This window comes from Eublepharis macularius, chromosome 14, assembly GCF_028583425.1.
Source record: "Eublepharis macularius isolate TG4126 chromosome 14, MPM_Emac_v1.0, whole genome shotgun sequence".
Classification (NCBI taxonomy): Eukaryota; Metazoa; Chordata; class Lepidosauria; order Squamata; family Eublepharidae; genus Eublepharis; species Eublepharis macularius.
The window spans coordinates 2828116-2846509 of NC_072803.1; the positions used below are offsets into that span (position 1 = coordinate 2828116).

At 49.5% G+C, this 18394-nt stretch overlaps 1 protein-coding gene across 1 annotated transcript; it reads right to left on the reverse strand.

The window, feature by feature from the left end:
• Positions 1 to 9584: 9584 nt before the first annotated feature.
• On the reverse strand, positions 9585 to 17363 carry LOC129342698 (nicotinamide N-methyltransferase-like). Its single transcript, XM_054998595.1, has 3 exons — positions 14861 to 17363; positions 10816 to 11023; positions 9585 to 10268 (listed from the first exon to the last, which is right to left on the reverse strand). The coding sequence occupies exons 1-3, from the start codon at positions 15129 to 15131 to the stop codon at positions 9848 to 9850; spliced, it is 900 nt and encodes a 299-aa protein (XP_054854570.1). The 5' UTR covers positions 15132 to 17363; the 3' UTR covers positions 9585 to 9847.
• Between the last annotated feature and the right edge of the window lie 1031 nt (positions 17364 to 18394).

Here is an 18394-nt window from a genome sequence, read left to right on the forward strand (position 1 = left end):
GGAGGAGATGGAGCACGAAGGCCTGCTGGTGCTGCCTCCAGCTTGTGTTAGCCACTCGTTTTAACTCCATTTCTCCCAGATGGTCCACAAAAATACTGGACAGTTTGAGTGAAAACCAGATACCTGGCAACCTATTTAAGAGTCAAAGCTATCATCAGAAAGAGCCTTGATTCTTGAATTTCCCACCTCTGAGTCTGCAGTACTGCCCTGATTGTTTGGAGCCCATCTGGGCTCAAATAATGCAGCTGACAACCATGTACCATTTCCTTCAGCCAACATAAGTTGTGCATGCAAATCCAGGGCAGGTCCCATCACCAAACATCTTTCTAGAAAGATTGCATGAAGCCAGATTTGAGAAAGAGCCAACCAAGGATAGGGAGAACATGGAAAGCTGACAATTAGAGGATGGCAACGTGTGGATGCATTGGAAGAACCTGTTGCATTCGGAGACAAGACAGGAAAATCCCCTCCAGGTTGATACAGCCTTAGCTGAGAACTGGCAAAATAAACAAGAATGTCTTCTCGATGCTGTCAGAACCTACTTTAAATTGTGCATTTCCCCCACGTAACCAGGGTTTGCTGGGAACTGTGGGCCTGGATCAAGGTGTGTGGGGGGGGGAAAGGGTTGGGCTGTGTTTGGCTGTACATTCTAGATCCTGCAATGGAAAGGGGCTTTGAACAGTAACCCAGCTATGCTGAGACCAGCTGCAGGAACGTTTGCTCCTTGGGCTGGGGGATTTGGGAAGTGGCCACAGAGAGAAAGAGAGAGGCTGACAGAAGGGGAGGCTGCTTGTTCTAACCTGCCTGCCCGTGGTCATTTCTTGACCCAGGTCAAGAAAGCCCCGATTTTTTAGCATAGCTAAAACTAAGCAGGTGTGGAGTTCAATAGTGCCTGGAGAGGAGACCACAAGAGCTCTATGAAAACCGCTCCAAATGAATTTTTCCTCTCTAAAGGAAGTGAGCCGAAGGGTTTCACAATATTCTGTCTAAGGTCCCAAAACACCTGATGCCACCCACACCAAGAAAGTCTATTTAAATGCTTTTAACATTGAATGTTTTATATTTGCATCCCATTATCAGAAAGAGAAGTCAAAATAGACTCACCAAACCAAATTTATTGAGGTCTTGTTATAGGCTCCCTCTTTGTGGATATGAACCAGAAAACTGTATCAAGTATCAAGTTGGACCGGATCAGATCTTTTTGAGATACAGCTTCAGCAGTTGCAGATGCGCATGCGAGCACACACACATGTAGTTATGCTGCTGAAAACACTGCTGAGCCCCCATCAGTGTCTCTAAGAATGCTCCTTGGCTGTGCCCCATTTTTTCTTCCGTTCCTCCCAAACACATCTTATTTTTAATTTTTGGCTATATACTCATGGGGAGGGGTTCTGCCAAGAGGAAACAGATTGCATCTCTGCTCACTGCTCAGGGAACTGGAGAGCATGTTAAAAAATAAAAATTACAATCCTCACTCTCGTTCCCAACCCATACTCTGTTTCACTGTTTTAGGACAACCTCCACATCTGCATTTGACAGCAGCTACTGAAAATTGGAGTATTCTGTGCACCTGAAGCAGTAAAAATGCGGGGGGGGGATCTTCCCCCATGCTATTGTGACCAAGGGAATCCACTTGAGGGCGGAGAGAGGAGCCCCCCCCCCGCCCCCCCAGGCATTCTGAGGCTGTTTGGGTTCTGTTGCATTTTTTAACAGCCGTTTTCTTTTTAAGGGCTGTGAGCCTGTGGAAATCTCAGGTAAGTCTGGGGGAACAGGCCACGTAATAGCTTTTGTAATGACCAACCCAAGGACACAGTGTTGCAAGATTTTGAGTTTCCTAGAACCCTTCATTAGGCTAAATGTTACAAAATTTTTCAAAAGGGAAAAAGCGGATTTTTGAGGTCATGGTTTTAAGGTCTTTTCATGCCAGGTGGGACTTCTGGCAGGCAAAGGCGATATCAAGTTGCCATAGGTTAGGGGACATAAAGGCAAGAGGAAGGGAAACCAGAGGAACCACTTCCCTGCTCACTGTCTCAGTGTCAAGCTACACATGAGGAATGACACTTGAACAGCAAGTGTATTTCTCCCTGTTCACTTGCCCTCCACTCAATCCACTTGCCATTCAAGTGTCATTTGTCATGTGTAGCTTGGCCCTCAATCAGCCCTGTAACCAGCAAGACTTCAAATCGCTTCCATTAGTCTGCAGAAGTCACATACCTCTCTTGATCAACTGAACTCAGGCATCATACAACTAGACAAGTTGCTTAGAGCTTAATCATTTTATTGCCTCTTGCTTTTATGGATGGATCCTAATGGACCTTATAGCCCTGACGTGGATAGCCCAGGCAAGCCTAATCTCGTCAGATTTTGGAAGCTATGCAGGTTTGGCCTCGGTTAAGTAACTGGATGGGAGACCTCCAGCGTAGACTAAGGTTGCAGAGGTAGGCCATGGCAGACCACCTCTGTTAGCCTCTTGCCATGAAAACCCCAGCAGGAGTAGCTGTAAGTTAGCTATGACCTGATGGCACCCTCTATTACCACCAATTTACCTTACCTTATTCTATCCTATCTGTGCTCTGAGTGTCTATTGACATGGGGAGATTCCCCACTGGAAGTGGCAAATATGTTGGGAGCCAGAGCCTGGGTACAGCCAAGCCAGAGGGCAAGCAGGGTGAAGTGATCAGCCGGAAGAAGCACAAGGGAGGGACTGAAAATGGGCCACTGGGGCAGTCTTGGGCTGGTGGAGGAGGGGGGAGTAAGGAAAAGAATTATCTGCATTGTATCTACCCAAACTGCAATTAAAGGCCTTGTTGGAAGTGGCTGTACTCTCTTGATTCCGTCACGTTCTCTTAATTACAGCTTTGGAGGGGATGGAGCAAGGACCACTCTGCAGTTGTTATAACCCACCATCTGGAACCTGGCATGTTATGGGTTTAGATGCTCTGATCAAGTTGAACAATGGAGCAACAATGACAGTTGCAAGCACACACACACACAGCAGTGTTGTAGTTTGGAAGGTGTGAGAAAGCTAAACATCTGAAAGGTGCAGCAGTCTGGTGGCCAGTCTCTTGCAGCAGACTGGAACCCGTAGAGTTGCACTCAAGAGTTCCAGCAGTTTCTGATCGGTTCTGTGCATATGGAAGCTGCACAGACGCTGTAGAAGTGTGGCATGAACATTCCTGTTATGGCACCCGTCAGTAAGTGAAAGGAGTACGCCCGGTGCTTGAAATACGTTCATATACTTTCCCCATTGCCCTTGAAAAAGCTTGTGTGTGTGCGAAACAACCCGAGTCATCAGTTTGTCAGGCAAGTTTGGAACCATTTTTTCCTCTACGGAGACTGCTGGGCTGGATGACAGAATAATTATGCCATGGAGCTCTTCTTTAATTAATCCAGCTGTCTTGAACTAACGGGGGAACAACTGGCTAGTGCAATAAGAAGTGAATATTGGAACTCACATGGACTGTACTTTAAATTGATTACCGGACACACCTCAGGTGTTGTGAATGAATTGTAACTTTATTGTTTGGTGGTATGTAATACTCTTGATAAGCTGTATTGATTCTTTTGATGATCTTGTGATGTGGTATTTATATAGAGCACAGAGCACTTTACACACTGATGATACATTGATTTATACTGAACTTGAGAGAGCTGTTGTTTCTATCTTGATTGCAGTCACTCTCCCTTTAAGAAGCCACTTTGTCGAGTTGCCAAAACATGGCCAGATCAGTCCACAGGGAAGGATTTCAGGGTAGCAGGGGGAGGGACAGGAAGCATGCAGAAATAGCAGTTGTCGCCCAGGCGGTGTTCCTGGGGCGAGGGGCGCAGGGCCCACCTAGGAAGCCTCTATAAAAGCAGGCCCCTGGGTCACGTCAAGGAGGAAGTGAGCCAAATTGCAGAGGAAAGCGGAGAGTAGGGTTGCCAGCCTCCAGGTAGTGAGAACCCAACAAACCGGGGATACACAAAACTAGAAATTAATTGTATATATTCTTCCAAAGTGTAAGGTGCAAAAGTGCTAAATAAATTTAACATGCATCATAAATACATTTACAAAATACAATTTACAAAGTCCATCCGTTAGAATATCAAATCGTCACAATTCCAAAATCACAAAGTCCATCCGTTTATAACATGAATCTTCACCGTCCGGAATTCATTTGAAACTTTAAAGTGCAAATGCTAAATACAATGAAAGAAGCCAGTGGGTGGGGAGACTGTGCAAGGTGTTTGTTCATTCACGGTCCAGAAATGGAATAAATGCTTAAAAAATGCCGGCGGGAGTTTGCAGGCAAATTGTTATTAACCCGTTTCGTGAGTAAAAAAGCTCACTTCATCCTGGGCATAAAGATAATCAGACCGGAAGCACTTCATCAATTCAAGCCTTACAGCCCAATCCTAAGAAGGGCGGGGAAAGTGAATAGGAACCGAACTAAGGCTTGCGACCGCGTATCTGGGCTTTACGCCCGCGTAAGTCGCCCTCCGCCCGCGCTGGGACGCGGCGCTGGCCCGCCGGCGGGCTTGCACTGGCGCAAGCCTCAGGCGCCCGGGCAGCGGCGTAGGAGTGGCGTAGAGCCCTGCGCCGGCGTGGGGGGAGGGTGGGGCCAGAGTTAGTCCGCTCCCTAAGCCCCTCCAGAAGCGGGAACGCCCACAGCGGCGCAAAAAAGCTACGCCAAGGAAAAAGAAGGCGTAGCCCATAGGCACTCATGGAACGGTGAAAAACCGGCCCCCTCTCCGAGCGCCCAGCCCCACCTCCATGGCCCGAAGGAGCATAGGATGCGAACTATCCCGGGGACCAATCAGCGTGCGCGCCCGGCGTAGACGAGCCCCCCTCTCCGCACCCAATCACCTGCGACCACGCCCTACAAAACATCCGGCCAAAACCCTCAGGTAAGTGAGCACGTCGCCGGAGGCTCTGTCCGTGTGCTGCGTGGCGTTGCCCCTTTGAACACCGAACGGGGGTGAGGGCATTCACGGTGGCAGGCACAGAATGCACTCGGGGGACTTTGCGAAAAAGTGGGCGCACTTCCCATAAAAGGGAAGAAGTGCAAATGTCTGGCTTAACCCCCTTTTTACCCTGACAGGAAGAACAACTCAACATCTAACTGGACTCATGAAAGCTAGTTGCTTCCAACTAAGCACAAACAAATTAACCCTTCCGTGAGAGAAGGGAGTGACACTTGGCGAATTTACAGCAGCCTCTCCCGTTTCCTTGCAGGTACCCTGACTCCGGTATTCCCGCCTGGTGTTGACTGACGGAGCGCTGACAGGTGAGGTGGAGGTAGGGGAGGGGGGATTAGTGCAAACCGCCCATTCACCTGACCCCACCCGCTCACTTGCCGCTTCGGGGGAGGCCCAACAGGGGTGGGGGGCGACCATGGCCGCCCCTGGCCGCCTCAGAGGCAGGCGCCCCAGAAACCACATGCGACCAGGTGTTTGTTATGACCAGCTCACTCCTCCCTTAAAGGTAAAGGCTTGCCAAGGCCGAGTGCATCCTCGCCAGACTGCCGTGCATCAGCTGGTTGCTGTTTCCCTCGACTATGTGCATCCTCCCGGATGGCAGAGTGTGGGGCTTGCCTTGCCAGTGGAACGAGGCAAAGCCCACATGTGTCTTTTTCTCCCGCAGGCACGTCCAGGGCAGGGCTGCTCCCCCGCGTCCCTCCCTCCCCAAACATCTCTGATGGAGGGTTGGCTGCAGCCCAGGAAGCACTTTCGCGCCGCGGCCTGCATCTCAGCCCTGCCCCGCCGAGCGGGAAGGAGGGCTGTGCAGAATTCCCCGGCTCCCTTGCTAGCCTAAAAACAAGCCCACTTGTTCCAGTGCAATAAAATGAGTCGTAAAACAACTGCTTTCTGTGTCTGCGAGCCTGACTTCATCCTCTGCCCCTCCCGCAACATTCCCGTCACATCTCCCCACCTGCACATTGCCACAAATGTATCTGACAGACCCCGTTCTGCCTCCCCGCCCCCTCCCTCCCCTCACAGTAACGTCAGGTAGAGGGTTGGGGCAGGGCATGTCAGCGGGGAGGGGGGAGCCACCGAGGGCGCTCGATCCCTGGTAGGGCGAGCAGCTGGCACCCAATAAGCCAGGGAGAGGGTGGCCGGGGGTGCTGCTGCAAGGGGGAGGGAGATGGCAGGGGAAACGGTCCGCTCACTGGATCCCTAGCCCTATCAGTGAAGAAACTAGGGTAGCGGCAGACAGATGCCATATCCCAGGCAGGAGGTCTCGTGCGCCTGGGGAGGGTCGCTCCCGTTGCAGCCGCAGCCACAGCAACAAAGTCCCATGAGCGGCTGCCTCCCAAAGTGGGTCCAGCCCCTCAGGTGTCTGCGGCAGCCCCATTGGTCATTCCAACACCCTCCACCCCGCGGTGTCCCGCCTCACATCCAATCCTGCGGGGCAGTTGCCAGCCTCCCACGCCAACATGCCATGGTTGTTGGGAGGGGTGGGGTGTGTCCGAGGCTGCGCGTGGCTCCGCCCTGGCCCGGCGCCGTCTCCTGCTTTCAGCATCCGTGGCCGTTTGCGTTGCCTTGCGGGGGGGGGACCCACTCCTAGGCTGACAGCCCCGCCAATCCTGCAGGGCAGGCCGCTGGCCCCGCCCACAGGGGCAGTGGAGGAGTACGCCACCCGCACAAAGTGGCCGAAACGCAGAAGCCCGGGGTCCCCTGGCTGGCTACCAGTGCTTCCCCCCCCCCCGCCCGGGCCATGCAAGCTGAGTGGCCACCCCAGACCCTGGGAGGGGGAGGGGGAGGGGGAGGGCCCACCCAATGGCAAGTTGCGCGAGCACCCCAACTCAGGGCGGCATGCCAGGCAGGGCAGGTGCGTCAGGGCGATATGGAAGACATGCCAGAGCGGCCCCTGGCCAGTCCTTGTGCATCCTTCTCTTTCCCCCCCCTCCCTTTTGGAAGGGATGTGCTGTCAGCGCGGGCCTGGTCATGGGCCCCTGGCTGCCTGTCCTTCCAAATGGGCTCTGCCCAGCCCTGCCTCCCCATGGTCCCTTGACACCCACCCTCTCCAACACGCCTCTCCTTCCTCACGTCTGCTGGGGGAGGTGGGATGGTATAATAATAAAGGCTGATTTCTGTGCAACGGGTGTCTGTGGTCTTTGGCTTGGGACGGGGATGGGGCGGGCCCGCTGTTTCTGCCTCTTGGTGGCGGCCTCAGGCCCACCCTCCCCTTGGGCGTGACTTGGTGGCTGTTCCCTACTGCCGGGACTGGCTGCTGCCCTGGATTCCTCATGGCAGGGCACCTGCCAATCCCATGCCAACCTCTCTGGACACGGCCGCCACGGACTTGGCGCTGCGTTGGGCAAACGGTGGAAAGGCTCCTCGGACCACGCCCACCCCTCTCCTTCCCGACTGTGAGCCCCGCCCAACGCACGAGCCGGGGTGGTCTGCCGGCATGGGCGCTATTTGCCTGCTGCTCTGGGGCCTGGCCGGGATCGCGTGCTGCCCATTGGCTGCGCCTATCCTGGCCCCTCCCCCTGCTGCTTGTGGGGAACAGCGCCCTTTGGCTGCGCCCGGCGGTGGCCGCACATCAAGCCCGCCCACAATGCTTTCTGGTTCTCCCAATTTGCATCTCTGCGCTGCTGCCGGGGCTGGCGCCGCTGCACTTCGCTGGCACAGGATACGGCCTGGTGGCGCCACTGCTCCGTCTGTGCAGGCACGCCGGCGTTGGGGCCGGCCATAGGATTGCGCTGTTAGTCTATATGTGCCTTCTTTTCCTACACGTTTTAACCTTCGGTTCATGTTTCAAGAAACCATAAGGACATACAAGGTTCTAGACTTCTTGGAAACTCTGCCATCCATCATTCTCCTGGTTGAGCTTAGACACCCTGGCAGCTCGTTCAATTTGTATGCACATAATAGTCCTAGTCACACAGTTTGCGGAAAGCGGAACAAAGCTGACATGTATATTGTTATTTATCTCTATGTATGATTTGGTTCTTGATTGATGGTTGTTGTAACTGTATTGTATTACTCGGGTACTGAGAATTGCATGACTTACATTTTGCACTTTGCACTTTAAAAAAATTGGTAAAGATATTGGATATATACCTGCATTGTGTATACATCTTTGGTTCTACCTCCTTGATTTTGTAGAAGCAGGAAACTGGGCAGGGCAGCAGTGGGGCTGTTTGGATGCTAAAGGGACGAAAGGACGTCATTTGGGATCCTGTTTTCTTGACGTACAAAGAGATAAACTCGGGCTGCAGGGTTCCCTCTGAGAGTCTGATACAAGGACAAAGCCATCTTTGTCTTCTGCCATCTGTCTTCTGCCACCTCACAGAAGTGCCTCCTGGCCTGTGATGCCCAGCTATGTATTGGTAAATAAGGCCAATTCTACAAAAGGCAGCTCCACGAACATCGAGCGCTCTCTCATTCAAAGGAAACAGCCGCATGGCTGGCCAGGGAACTTCTTCCCTCTGAAGGAAGAGAGGGCCACATGGCACTAATGATAAAAATTAAAACCAGAACTTGTGCTACGCTTACCATCCCCCCCCTCCGTCCCCAACACACACACATTTCAAGCCACCCCCCTGCATGCTCCCCGGCTGTGCAAACAGAACGTTTCTTTCCCCTCCTTTAAGGAAGCAAGCAGTGAGGTTGTCTTCTTGTTTCCTATGCTAACATCTTGGGCTGGCTCCAGAGAGGAGGTCTGGATTAAACCATTTAAACAGGAGAGAATTAACAGTCATCTTTTTGCATTCTGTTCTCAGGAGCAAAACAGAGCCATCAGCCAGATTTATTAAGCTCCTATAAGAGGCTCCTTCTATGCAGAGACAAGTGACAGAACATGGAGTCTATCCAGCCAGCAGGCAAGGACGCACTGTCAGTGCTCAACTTTGCACCACATTCCATCTTTGAGTAGCATATCTGGGCGTTTGGCTCTTTCTGAGCACTTGAGAATACTGTTGTATGTTTGCTTTCTGATAATTGCAAATAGCACCATTCCTCTGGAGTCTGCCTAGAGTGGCACTTGGCTGGGGTCAGGAATGCTCTTTCCAGGGCTGTTTATCTGGGGCTCTGCTGCTTTGTTGGCACAACTCCAGGAGCCCTGCTTGCAGGTCCACAAAGGTCCCTGGGGAAATGCCCTCCTTCCCTCCATGAGCCCCTCTTCCCCCCTTGCTGCTTCTGTCTTTTTACCCTGCCCTCTCTCCTTTCCACCCTCTTGCCTGCTCATTGGGGGTCCCTTTTCTCCAGCTTGTCTGGTCTGCTCGCCCTCTGCTAATCCTGCCCAGCCCACCTGCTGTATCTCTGCAGCCACTCTCTCCCTCTTTGCACCTGTTCACCTTTCCAAAACTGCCCAGCACACAGCAAAAGAGGACAGGTGGGAAAGCAGGAATGACCTTTGCCAATACCTGCTTGAGTTGCAATCCAATATGCCACCTAAACATTTTTTTTTCTGGGATGTTGTGCACATATACAGATATCACTTCACTGGTCCTTCCCTTTTTATATTACCCTACAGATGTTTGTTTTTAAAATATTTGATACTTCTCTGCAAACCTGGGCAGGAAGAAACTTTTCCTCTGGCTGGCTGACTCCCGAGGATTTTCTTTTCTGCACAGAAGGCACCTAAGGCTTTTAAATATATGATAATTTTATATTTATTTTATGATGTATTGTTATATCACTTAATGCTTTTAAATATACAATAATTTTATATTTATTTTATGATATATTGTTGATCAAGGCACTATAAACCTCCAGTCTTCAATCTCATCTAAAAGGAAGAGCCAGCAGGAATTTCTTACCACATGTAGTGGCGAGTATCGTGTAACAATAATAATAAAAATTAAAACCATAATTTCCCCTGCTTTTCACCACATCCCAAACTTCCGCTCAACTTGCATCAACGTTTCACGGCAACGATCGTGCATGCCCCCTTCATATCTATTAAAGACAAAGGAAAACTGAGCCTGGCTGCCTCCAGCCACTCAATATCAAAACCAGCCTCTTTCACGGCTTTCTCTAAATCCTCTTGATCCAAATAGAGGCAACCAAACTGGCACTGGCCTATCATGTAAAAGGTGAGTTCTAGTGCAGTAGCTAAGATCAGGTGCCCTCCGGGCTTTAGAAGAGAACCGATATTCTTCAAGGCCGAGCGGAAGGCAGGCAGGTCTTTGGAAGCCAATTCCAAGCAATAGGTGGAGAGCAGACAGTCAGCTGGAGGAAGAGACAGCGGGGCCAAGGGGTTGGGCTGGGTCACATCACACTTCAGGACCTGCTTGATGCTGCAGCGGACCTTCTCTTCCTTCTGGGCCCACTTTTCCCTGCGGGAGAACGCAAGAGGAATGGGATAAGTGCTGCACCACAAACCCCCACTGTTAAAGGGCTGATTTATACATGTATGTAACTTCCACAGTCAACATGTATAAGCAGGAGAGCTTCATCCCCCCCTGGTTTGGTTGACCTCCTGTTTGCCCGTGGGGATGAGGCAGAGCCAATTTTTTCCTTTCTTTATATTTTTAGTGTATTGATTATCATACCGACACATAAAAATAACATAAAATCAAGAACCAAATTTTTCAGTTTTTCAAAACGAACAGTTGTACAGTGGACATTTGCTGTGCCAATGCATTATGAAGACTGCCCATCTTTCAGGAAATTTATTACTCCGTACTTGGATAGAAAATTAACTTGGACATTAACAGAACTTCCCACATCCTTCTGATAGGGCAGTTCATGCGTGTTCATTTATGGATACCTTGCAATAATGAACAGAGGCAAATAAGCCTGCCTTGTGCACGACCAAACCAAGTGGGGCAGTCAGAAGTTTGGGTGCTCAACTAGTGCCAGAATCCAGAAGATGCTCCATACCTGTCCTCTTCCAGCTCGCAGACGTATTTCACAATAGAGCTCCAGTCGAAAGCTCCCGGCTCCTTCCTCAGCCACCGCTGCAGCTCCTCCCGGTTCTGGTCAGTATAATCTGTGACGATGATCTCTCGGAAGGACTCGCAGGCAGAGAGGTACTGGTAGATGACGGGTCCACTTCCAATATCAATCAGGGTGTCTCCTTTAATGCCACCTGCAATGCATCACACAATTGGTCAAACAAAGTGATGCTACAGAGTTTCCTTTGTCCATTCTTGCATCTTAGAGCCAAGCGACAAGTGACGAATTACACTTGCCTGGTAAGTGAACAGACTCACATGTATTCCTCGCTGTTCAATTGCTCTTCACTTGATCAAGTGGAGAGCAAGTGAACGCCAAGTGAACAGGGAGGAATGCACGTGAGTCTGTTCACTTGCCAGGCAAGTGTAATTCGTCACTTGTCGCTTGGCTCTTAGGTGGCTACAACTGATCCATACTTCTCTGCTAGGCCAAGGAAGAGTTTCCAGGTCAGCAAAGAGGGCTCCCAGTCAAGTTTGATTCTCTGCTGGCATTTCTCTTCAACTTAACCCATGTAACAAATTTTTGTGTCCTTTTAAGTGGCTTCAAATATCCATGGCAGAAGTAACCCCTTTATTTTTGCAAGTACTCTCAGCATGTCGGGAGTTCCCAACTTGAGTAGCCATTGAGCATTACTCCACTTGGGACCAGTTTTAACGCGGGCATGCTGACTGCCAGTGTGATGTAGCCTTAAAGTGGTGATGCCGCCCTCCTCCACCCTGAAGTTTATTGCAAGACCTTGGGCAGTCACTCTCAGCCTCACCAACTTGAGGCAGATGAGAATTTTTAAGAATAACATTCAATGTATATCCCACTCTTTAGGGCAACTTAACATCCACTCAGAGTGGCTTCCAAAGTGTGTTATTATTATCCTCATGGCAATCTCCGTGTAGGGTGGGTAGGACTGAGAGAGCTCCTAGAAGCTGTAACTGCCCCAAGGTCACCCAGCTGGCTTCAAGTGGAGGAGTGGGGAATCAAACCCAGATTAGAGTCCTGCTGCTCTTAACCACCACCACCACCACCACCAGACTGGTTCTTTTAAAAGCTGAGACAAGAACCATGTATGCTGTCCTGAGGAACTTTGAGGACAGGCTTGATAAAAATAAAAATGAGACGTGCGTACTGTTTCGCATGATAATTCAATGCCTGAAGCAAAGGAACAAACATGCAAGCCTCTCTTGTTCCTTCTGGTTGCCCCCTCCCCTGCCCACAGGAGGTTGGAAACAACCCACAGCCATTGCGTGGTGTGAAAATGAAACTGGGTAACTCCCACTGCCACCAATCACTCTTGGGAGTGTCTCCACAGAGTCACACGTCTAGCACTATGTACCTGCACTGCTATTTTTAGGGTCCTTCTAGTTGCCCTGCCTGCCCACTTCACTCCTACAAGCAAGTATAGTGTAATCGATTGCACTTTCTCAATTCTGAACTATTGTGATCCAGACCGCCCTTCCATGTTAGTATACTTGAGATAGCAAGACCAAATACCTATGTGATGTTTCGAAGTATAAGAAAGCTTAATAAATGAATAAAAAGAATACACTCAGGCTGAGCAACAGACAGAGAAAAGGGTAAAAACACAATCTTCTTTCCCCTCTCTTGGAACGTATCCTTTCCTTGAAGTTGCAGCAGTTTAAAGTTCATTATCACCTTAATTCTCGTTGGCACCTCTGCCCATTGTCCTTTGCCATGTGGATAAGATGGAGTCCCTAGACGAAAGCTGTGTCCTGCATGGCATGCAAGTCAGAAGCCATAATAGAGAGGGTAAGAGAACCTCTTCTCTGTGCCCTGAGAATTTATAATCTCCCCCAGGGAGCATCATTTAAATGTTCCTGTCCCAGGAGGAAGCAAATATGTCCTAGCAATTTGGCTGTTCCCCTCTCTGTCCCTGGGAGTCACTTTTCAGCACGGCATGGGACAGTAAACTATTGACCTGCTTTGGCTGGATTCCTTAGCATAACTGAGAGCTTGAATGCTCTGTGCCTGGCACTTGATGGCACCTTCCCTCAACCCCCACATTTCTGCCAGCTATGAGTTTGCAGCTGTGCTCCTGAGCATACACAGTGTGCAGTCAGACTTAGTGAAATATTGGGGTGTATTCTTGGGTGAGAGGCATTTGTCCACACTTGATTTTATCGTGATTGCTCAAGAGTGCAGTGTGCACCTCCAGAGGTGCCTTTGTGTCTTATGTGATTGGAGTGATGCAGGAGGAAGGGAAGGGCAGGGCAGGGGTTGGAGGGCCTCATGCACACGCTCATGAGGAAGGGGAGCTGCCCACACAGCATCGACTCAGAGTTCCTCTGCAGCTGCAAAGGGCACACAGGCTGAGGAGGCAGCTTGTCCGGCTCTGCAGTTGGTGGCCTGCGGGAGACAGGTGATGGATCTGGCTGCTTAAGCAGGAGGTGTCTAATTGGCAGGGGCAGCCCAAGGTTTTTTGCTGCCCAAGGCAACCGTGCTACCCCCCTTTTAGCACTGCCCCCCCCCAATTCAATAGAGGAAAATGAGCTTTTTGCAAGAATCTGTTTTGCTGCAGCTACAGCTACATAGGTTCAAGGAAGCAAAGAGGAGATGGAGCCAATCCATGAGATGCAGCTGTTGTCAAAGGCTTTCATAAGACTCCCAGGCCTGCTGATCTAGGGAGGGTTTGGCAACAGCTGCAGCCTGTAGGCAGGTAGGTCCCACTCTTTCTTTATTTGCACATCAAGTGTGAAGGGACCCTGCCCAGGTTTCCAGCAAGCTGACTTTGGCCAGGGGAGCAGCTGTTGTCAAAGGCATTCAAAGGCCTCCTGATCTAGGGAGGGTTTGGCAGCAGCTTCAGCCTGTACACAAGTAGGTCCCACTCTTTATTTGCTTGTACATCAGGAGCGAAGGCAGCCAGACACGGTTGCCAGCAAGCTGCAGTCCCTGCTAAATGCTCTCCGCATCCCAATTTAGGAGGACTGGGAAACTTACAGGAGTTTACAGGCAGTTGTATCCTGTAGATCAGCTCCATTGAATCCAGAGATTAAATACCTCCCGACCCTCCTGACAATTCCCAGCCCTCCTTCCCAGCATTAGGAGCTGACTGCAGCCTGGGCGTGTCAGTGAGGGCAGCCAGGCTTCTTGCACTGGTGCTTATGGCTCTTCATCGGCATCCAGCGAGCCAGGCAGCAGAGCCCCCGGCAAGGAGGCAGGCTACGCACAAACTGTGTGTGGATGGAAAGGAATGGGAGCAGCTGAGAGATCGTCTTACCTTTCTTAGCTTTTACCTTTGCAGATGGGCCATGGTGCACATCAGTTGTTGGGATGGAGGTGCTCTAGATTTCCATTGTCTCTATGATAAAGCATCATAACGACTAGGAGGGGAAATTCTTAGAACATAACTTTAGTGGTGCTCATTCTTTCTCCCGCTACCTGACCTCTCAGAGCAGGGAGATCAGAAAAAATTCCTGGTAATTACCAATTAGTGGTGGGTTCATGGTAACCCTAAGGTTTACTTAATATGAGAGCCACTGCAGTGTAATGGTTAGGGTGTTGGGCTAGGATCTGGGAATCTGCCACAAAACCTTGGTGGGCAACCTTGTCGTAGTCACATGCTCTCACTAACCTTCCTCATAGCATTGTTGTGAGGATAATATGGAGGATGGGAAAATAATGTCAGCTGGTTTGGTTCTCCCGTGGGGAGAAAGACAGTGTTTAAATGAATAGAAATAAAGTATAATTCAAGCCAGCCTAGATAACTGGGTTACCAAATGCCAGGAAAAAACAAACAGGTGGCTCTACCTTTAAGAAAAGTTTAATTTGCCAAAAGTAATAGTACTTCGAGCTATTTATTGCTGCAAATTATTTACGGCAGCCTAGATGGGGCAGCTGCAAAGTCAGCAACCCATGCATAACATAATGGATCAGTCACTCCAGTTTGACAAATCTTATCCTATGAAAGTTTCTTTTGTAAGAGCTGCAGAAGGAACACATAAAAGCGATCTGAGCTTACCCACAGTGAAAGCCTTGTGCAGCGTGTTCAGAGTAAAGGTTATTAAGGCCTTTTCTGCTTCTTTCTCGGAGCTGAATGAGTAATACCTTTCCAAATACTCTTTGGGGTCAAAATGCTGAGCATAAAATGCTTTGTCACTGAAGGCCGCCTCCATGATGGGACAGTTGCCGAATGCTTCCCAGAGGCTTTCCCAGGCTGGGTTATATGGGTTTTCCTCAGCCCTTTTGGGTCGCATTGTCCAACCAAGGGCTTTCCCTAGAATTGGCTTCATTCCCTCTTATTTGCCTGTCTCATAAGAACTGGCTTCAACCTATTCTGGGGTAATGTTTCACTATCTGGCTTACAGTGGATAGAGTTTAAAGTGCGTTCTCGGGATCCTCTTTTTAAACAACATAACAATTACAAAATTCCTGCACTACACTCACCTTGAGTACACAACCTGTACTCTGGACAAGAGGCTACTGTCAGGACAGAATATGGGGAAACAGAATATTTTTCAATCGGCAAAGGTGTCAGACAAGGATGCATATTATCTTTCTACTTTTTCAACTTCTATGCAGAACCTATCATGAGGAAAGCTGGATTAGATCAAGAAGAAAGTGGAGTGAACATTGGTGGAAGGAACATTAACAATTTGAGATATGCAGATGACACCACATTACTGGCAGAAAATAGCAAAGACTTGAAATGACTACTGATGGAGGTTAAAGGAGAAAGCGATAAAGCAGAATTACAGCTGAATATCAAGAAGACAAAAGTAATGATTAGGGGTGTGTGATTCAGGTTTTCAATTTGGGGAAAATATCAAAATCAGACCCGATTTGCAAAGATTCGGGATTTCCGAAACGGCCCCAGCATCATGGAAATGGGCATTTAAACCCTCAATCAGCTGCTTGTTGGGGATTCCCGAACAAGCAGCTGAGTCCAGCCTGCAGGAGTGAAATGCCCCTTTCTGTGCTGTTGTGCAGTGGCTCAGAAGGGGGCATTTTAACCCCTGGATCAGTTGCTTGACAGGGATCTCCCCGACAAGCAGCTGCTCCAAGCCTGCAGGGGTAAAATGCCCCCTTTCCTGCTGCTTCATTGGAAGTCTCCCATCCAATTTCTTCACCAGGGCGAACCCTGCTTAGCTTCTGAGATCTGAGATCAGGCTCACCTGGGCTATCCAGGTTAGGGGAATAAGGTCAATTAGGTTCCATATAATACTTTCTCTTAGGGTCCATCCATAAGAGCAAAAGGCAATAAAATGATTAAACTCTATTACAACAATTCCCCCACCCAACATCTTTAACCTCCCTCTTAACCAGTAACTTTCAGGCCAACAGGACTGTAAGCAACTTCTCTACTTGTATAATGCCTGAACTCAGCTGATCAAGAGAAGGACGTAACTTCTGCAGACGAATGGAAGTAGCAAGAATGTGTGAACATGAAAATGCAACTTGCAGTGATGACTACCTAATTGGCTGTCCTTCAAGACATCATAAATATATCTCCTGAGACTTTCAAGTGATTTGGAGTCTTACAGGTTAAGGGGAGAGTTGAGACGGTGAGCAGGGGGGTGGTTGCTCTGGTTTTACTGCCTCTTGCTATTATGGCCCTTGATATCTTTTTTTTTGCCAGCCAGAAGTCCCACTTGGCATGAAAAGGCCTTAAAACCATGACCTGAAAAAAATCTGTTTTTCTTTTTTGAAAATTTCACAACATTCGGCTTGATGAAGGGTTCTGGGGAAATCAAAAGCTTGCAACACGGTGTCCTTGAGTTGATCCTAATAAAATCTATATTGCATGATCTGTTCCCCAGACCCACCTCAGGTTTCTGCAGCCATACAGCAGTTAAAAAGTAAATGGCTGTTAAAAATAAGAGAACCCAAATGGCCTCAGAATGCCTTCATGGGGGAGAAGGTACTCCTCCCTCCACCCTCAAGCCATTTCCCCATGTCACAATAGCATGGGGGAATATTTTCCCCCTTTTTTACTGCTCCAAGTACACGGAATACTCCATGGGAAAACGGGGAAAAACCTCCCTCCTGCTATTTTGACATGGGGAAAGGGCTTAAAGCCTGCAGCCAATCATCTCACTCACTCATCCGTCTCTTTCACCCCAAGTCTTCATCTGTACGACACCAAGCATTTAAAGTCTCTCTCTCTCTCTCTCTCTCTCTCTCTCTCTCTCTCTCTCTCTCTCTCTCTCTCTCTCTCCAAACCATTACAAGGGGGACCTGGTAATACTCCCATGAAAGGCTGCATATTAGCTAAGAGGAAGAAGGAAGAGACCAGCGGGTTCTGGGGGTATCTGAAGGGCGGGCAGGGCCAAAGACTGCCAGCATGTGCCCCCTCTGAGATAAAAGCCCCCTTGGAAGTCAAGACCTCCGGAATCAAGGCCACTATAGGTGAAGAGAGCCAGGGAGGGGGCATGGCAGGAGGAAGAAGAAAAGGCCAGAGCAGGAGGCAGGCAGGGAGGGGAGAGAATTGACTGAGAAGAGGAGGAAGCCAGAGCTGGCTCATTCGCCATACCTGTCCTCTTCCAGCTCGCAGACGTATTTCACAATAGAGCTCCAGTCGAAAGCTCCCAGCTCCTTCCTCAGCCACCGCTGCAGCTCCTCCCGGTTCTGGTCAGCGTAATCTGTGGCGATGATCTCTTGGAAGGACTCGCAGGCAGAGAGGAACGGGTAGATGGTGGGTCCGCTTCCGATATCAATCAGGGTGTCTCCTTTAATGCCACCTGCATGGCGTCACACAGTTGGTCAAACAAGCTGACCCTACAGAGCTTCTTTTCGCTCAGCTGGGTTTAGAACAGCCTTTGTGTGCCTCTCAAGTAGATATCGATATCGAGAGTAGGATTACAATCTTTTAGCATGCCCTATCAGCCTGACAGGACCCACAAACTGGGCCTGCTTTTAGAGGCAAAAAATACATTGATTTGATTTATTTGTATTTTAGCCCACTCTCCGTGTGAACGGTCCCAGAGCGGATAAGAATATATTAAAAGGTACATTAAAATTTACATTAAAATCATAAATAACATACAGTTCAATCGTAAAAACTCAAATGATGGTCCCAATTTACCCAGCCCCAATAAACAGTTCCATGGGTGGGAGGTGGAGAGAACAGCAGTGGTCTCAGAGCCAAGCTACAAGTGACGAATGACACTTGCCTGGCAAGTGAACAGACTCACATGTAGGGGTGTGCAAGGAAAAAACTTTCGGCTTTCTTGTTTCGGGATTACCCGAAACAAGATTCTCTACCGTTAAAGCCGAAAGCCGAAACAAGAATCTCTTTCGGGATTCGGGATTCGGGATTCTTTCGGCATTCTTTCGGCATTCTTTCGGGTTTTTTTTTTGGGAAAATGCCTCCGTCTTTCAGGACGCCTGGAGGAGGCATTTTCCCACCTAATAAGCCCAAAATTGGTGGGGACCTTCCTCTAACCCTTCTCTAACAACCACCCAAGTTTCAGACAGATTGGACTTTGGGGGGCCATGTTATGGCCCCCCAAAGCAGGTCCCCCCATCCTCCCATAAGAAAGCGAAGGAGCAGCAT

What these genes read in the sequence shown, in the direction of transcription:
- LOC129342698 (XM_054998595.1), bottom strand. Translation starts at nt 15,131, where the DNA reads ATGAAGCCAATTCTAGGGAAAGCCCTTGGTTGGACAATGCGACCCAAA. An exon ending in GCACAAGGCTTTCACTGTGG is followed by an intron (nt 11,024 to 14,860) that starts GTAAGCTCAGAT and finishes GATGCATTGCAG; the next exon opens with GTGGCATTAAAGGAGACACC. An exon ending in TGCGAGCTGGAAGAGGACAG is followed by an intron (nt 10,269 to 10,815) that starts GTATGGAGCATC and finishes GTTCTCCCGCAG; the next exon opens with GGAAAAGTGGGCCCAGAAGG.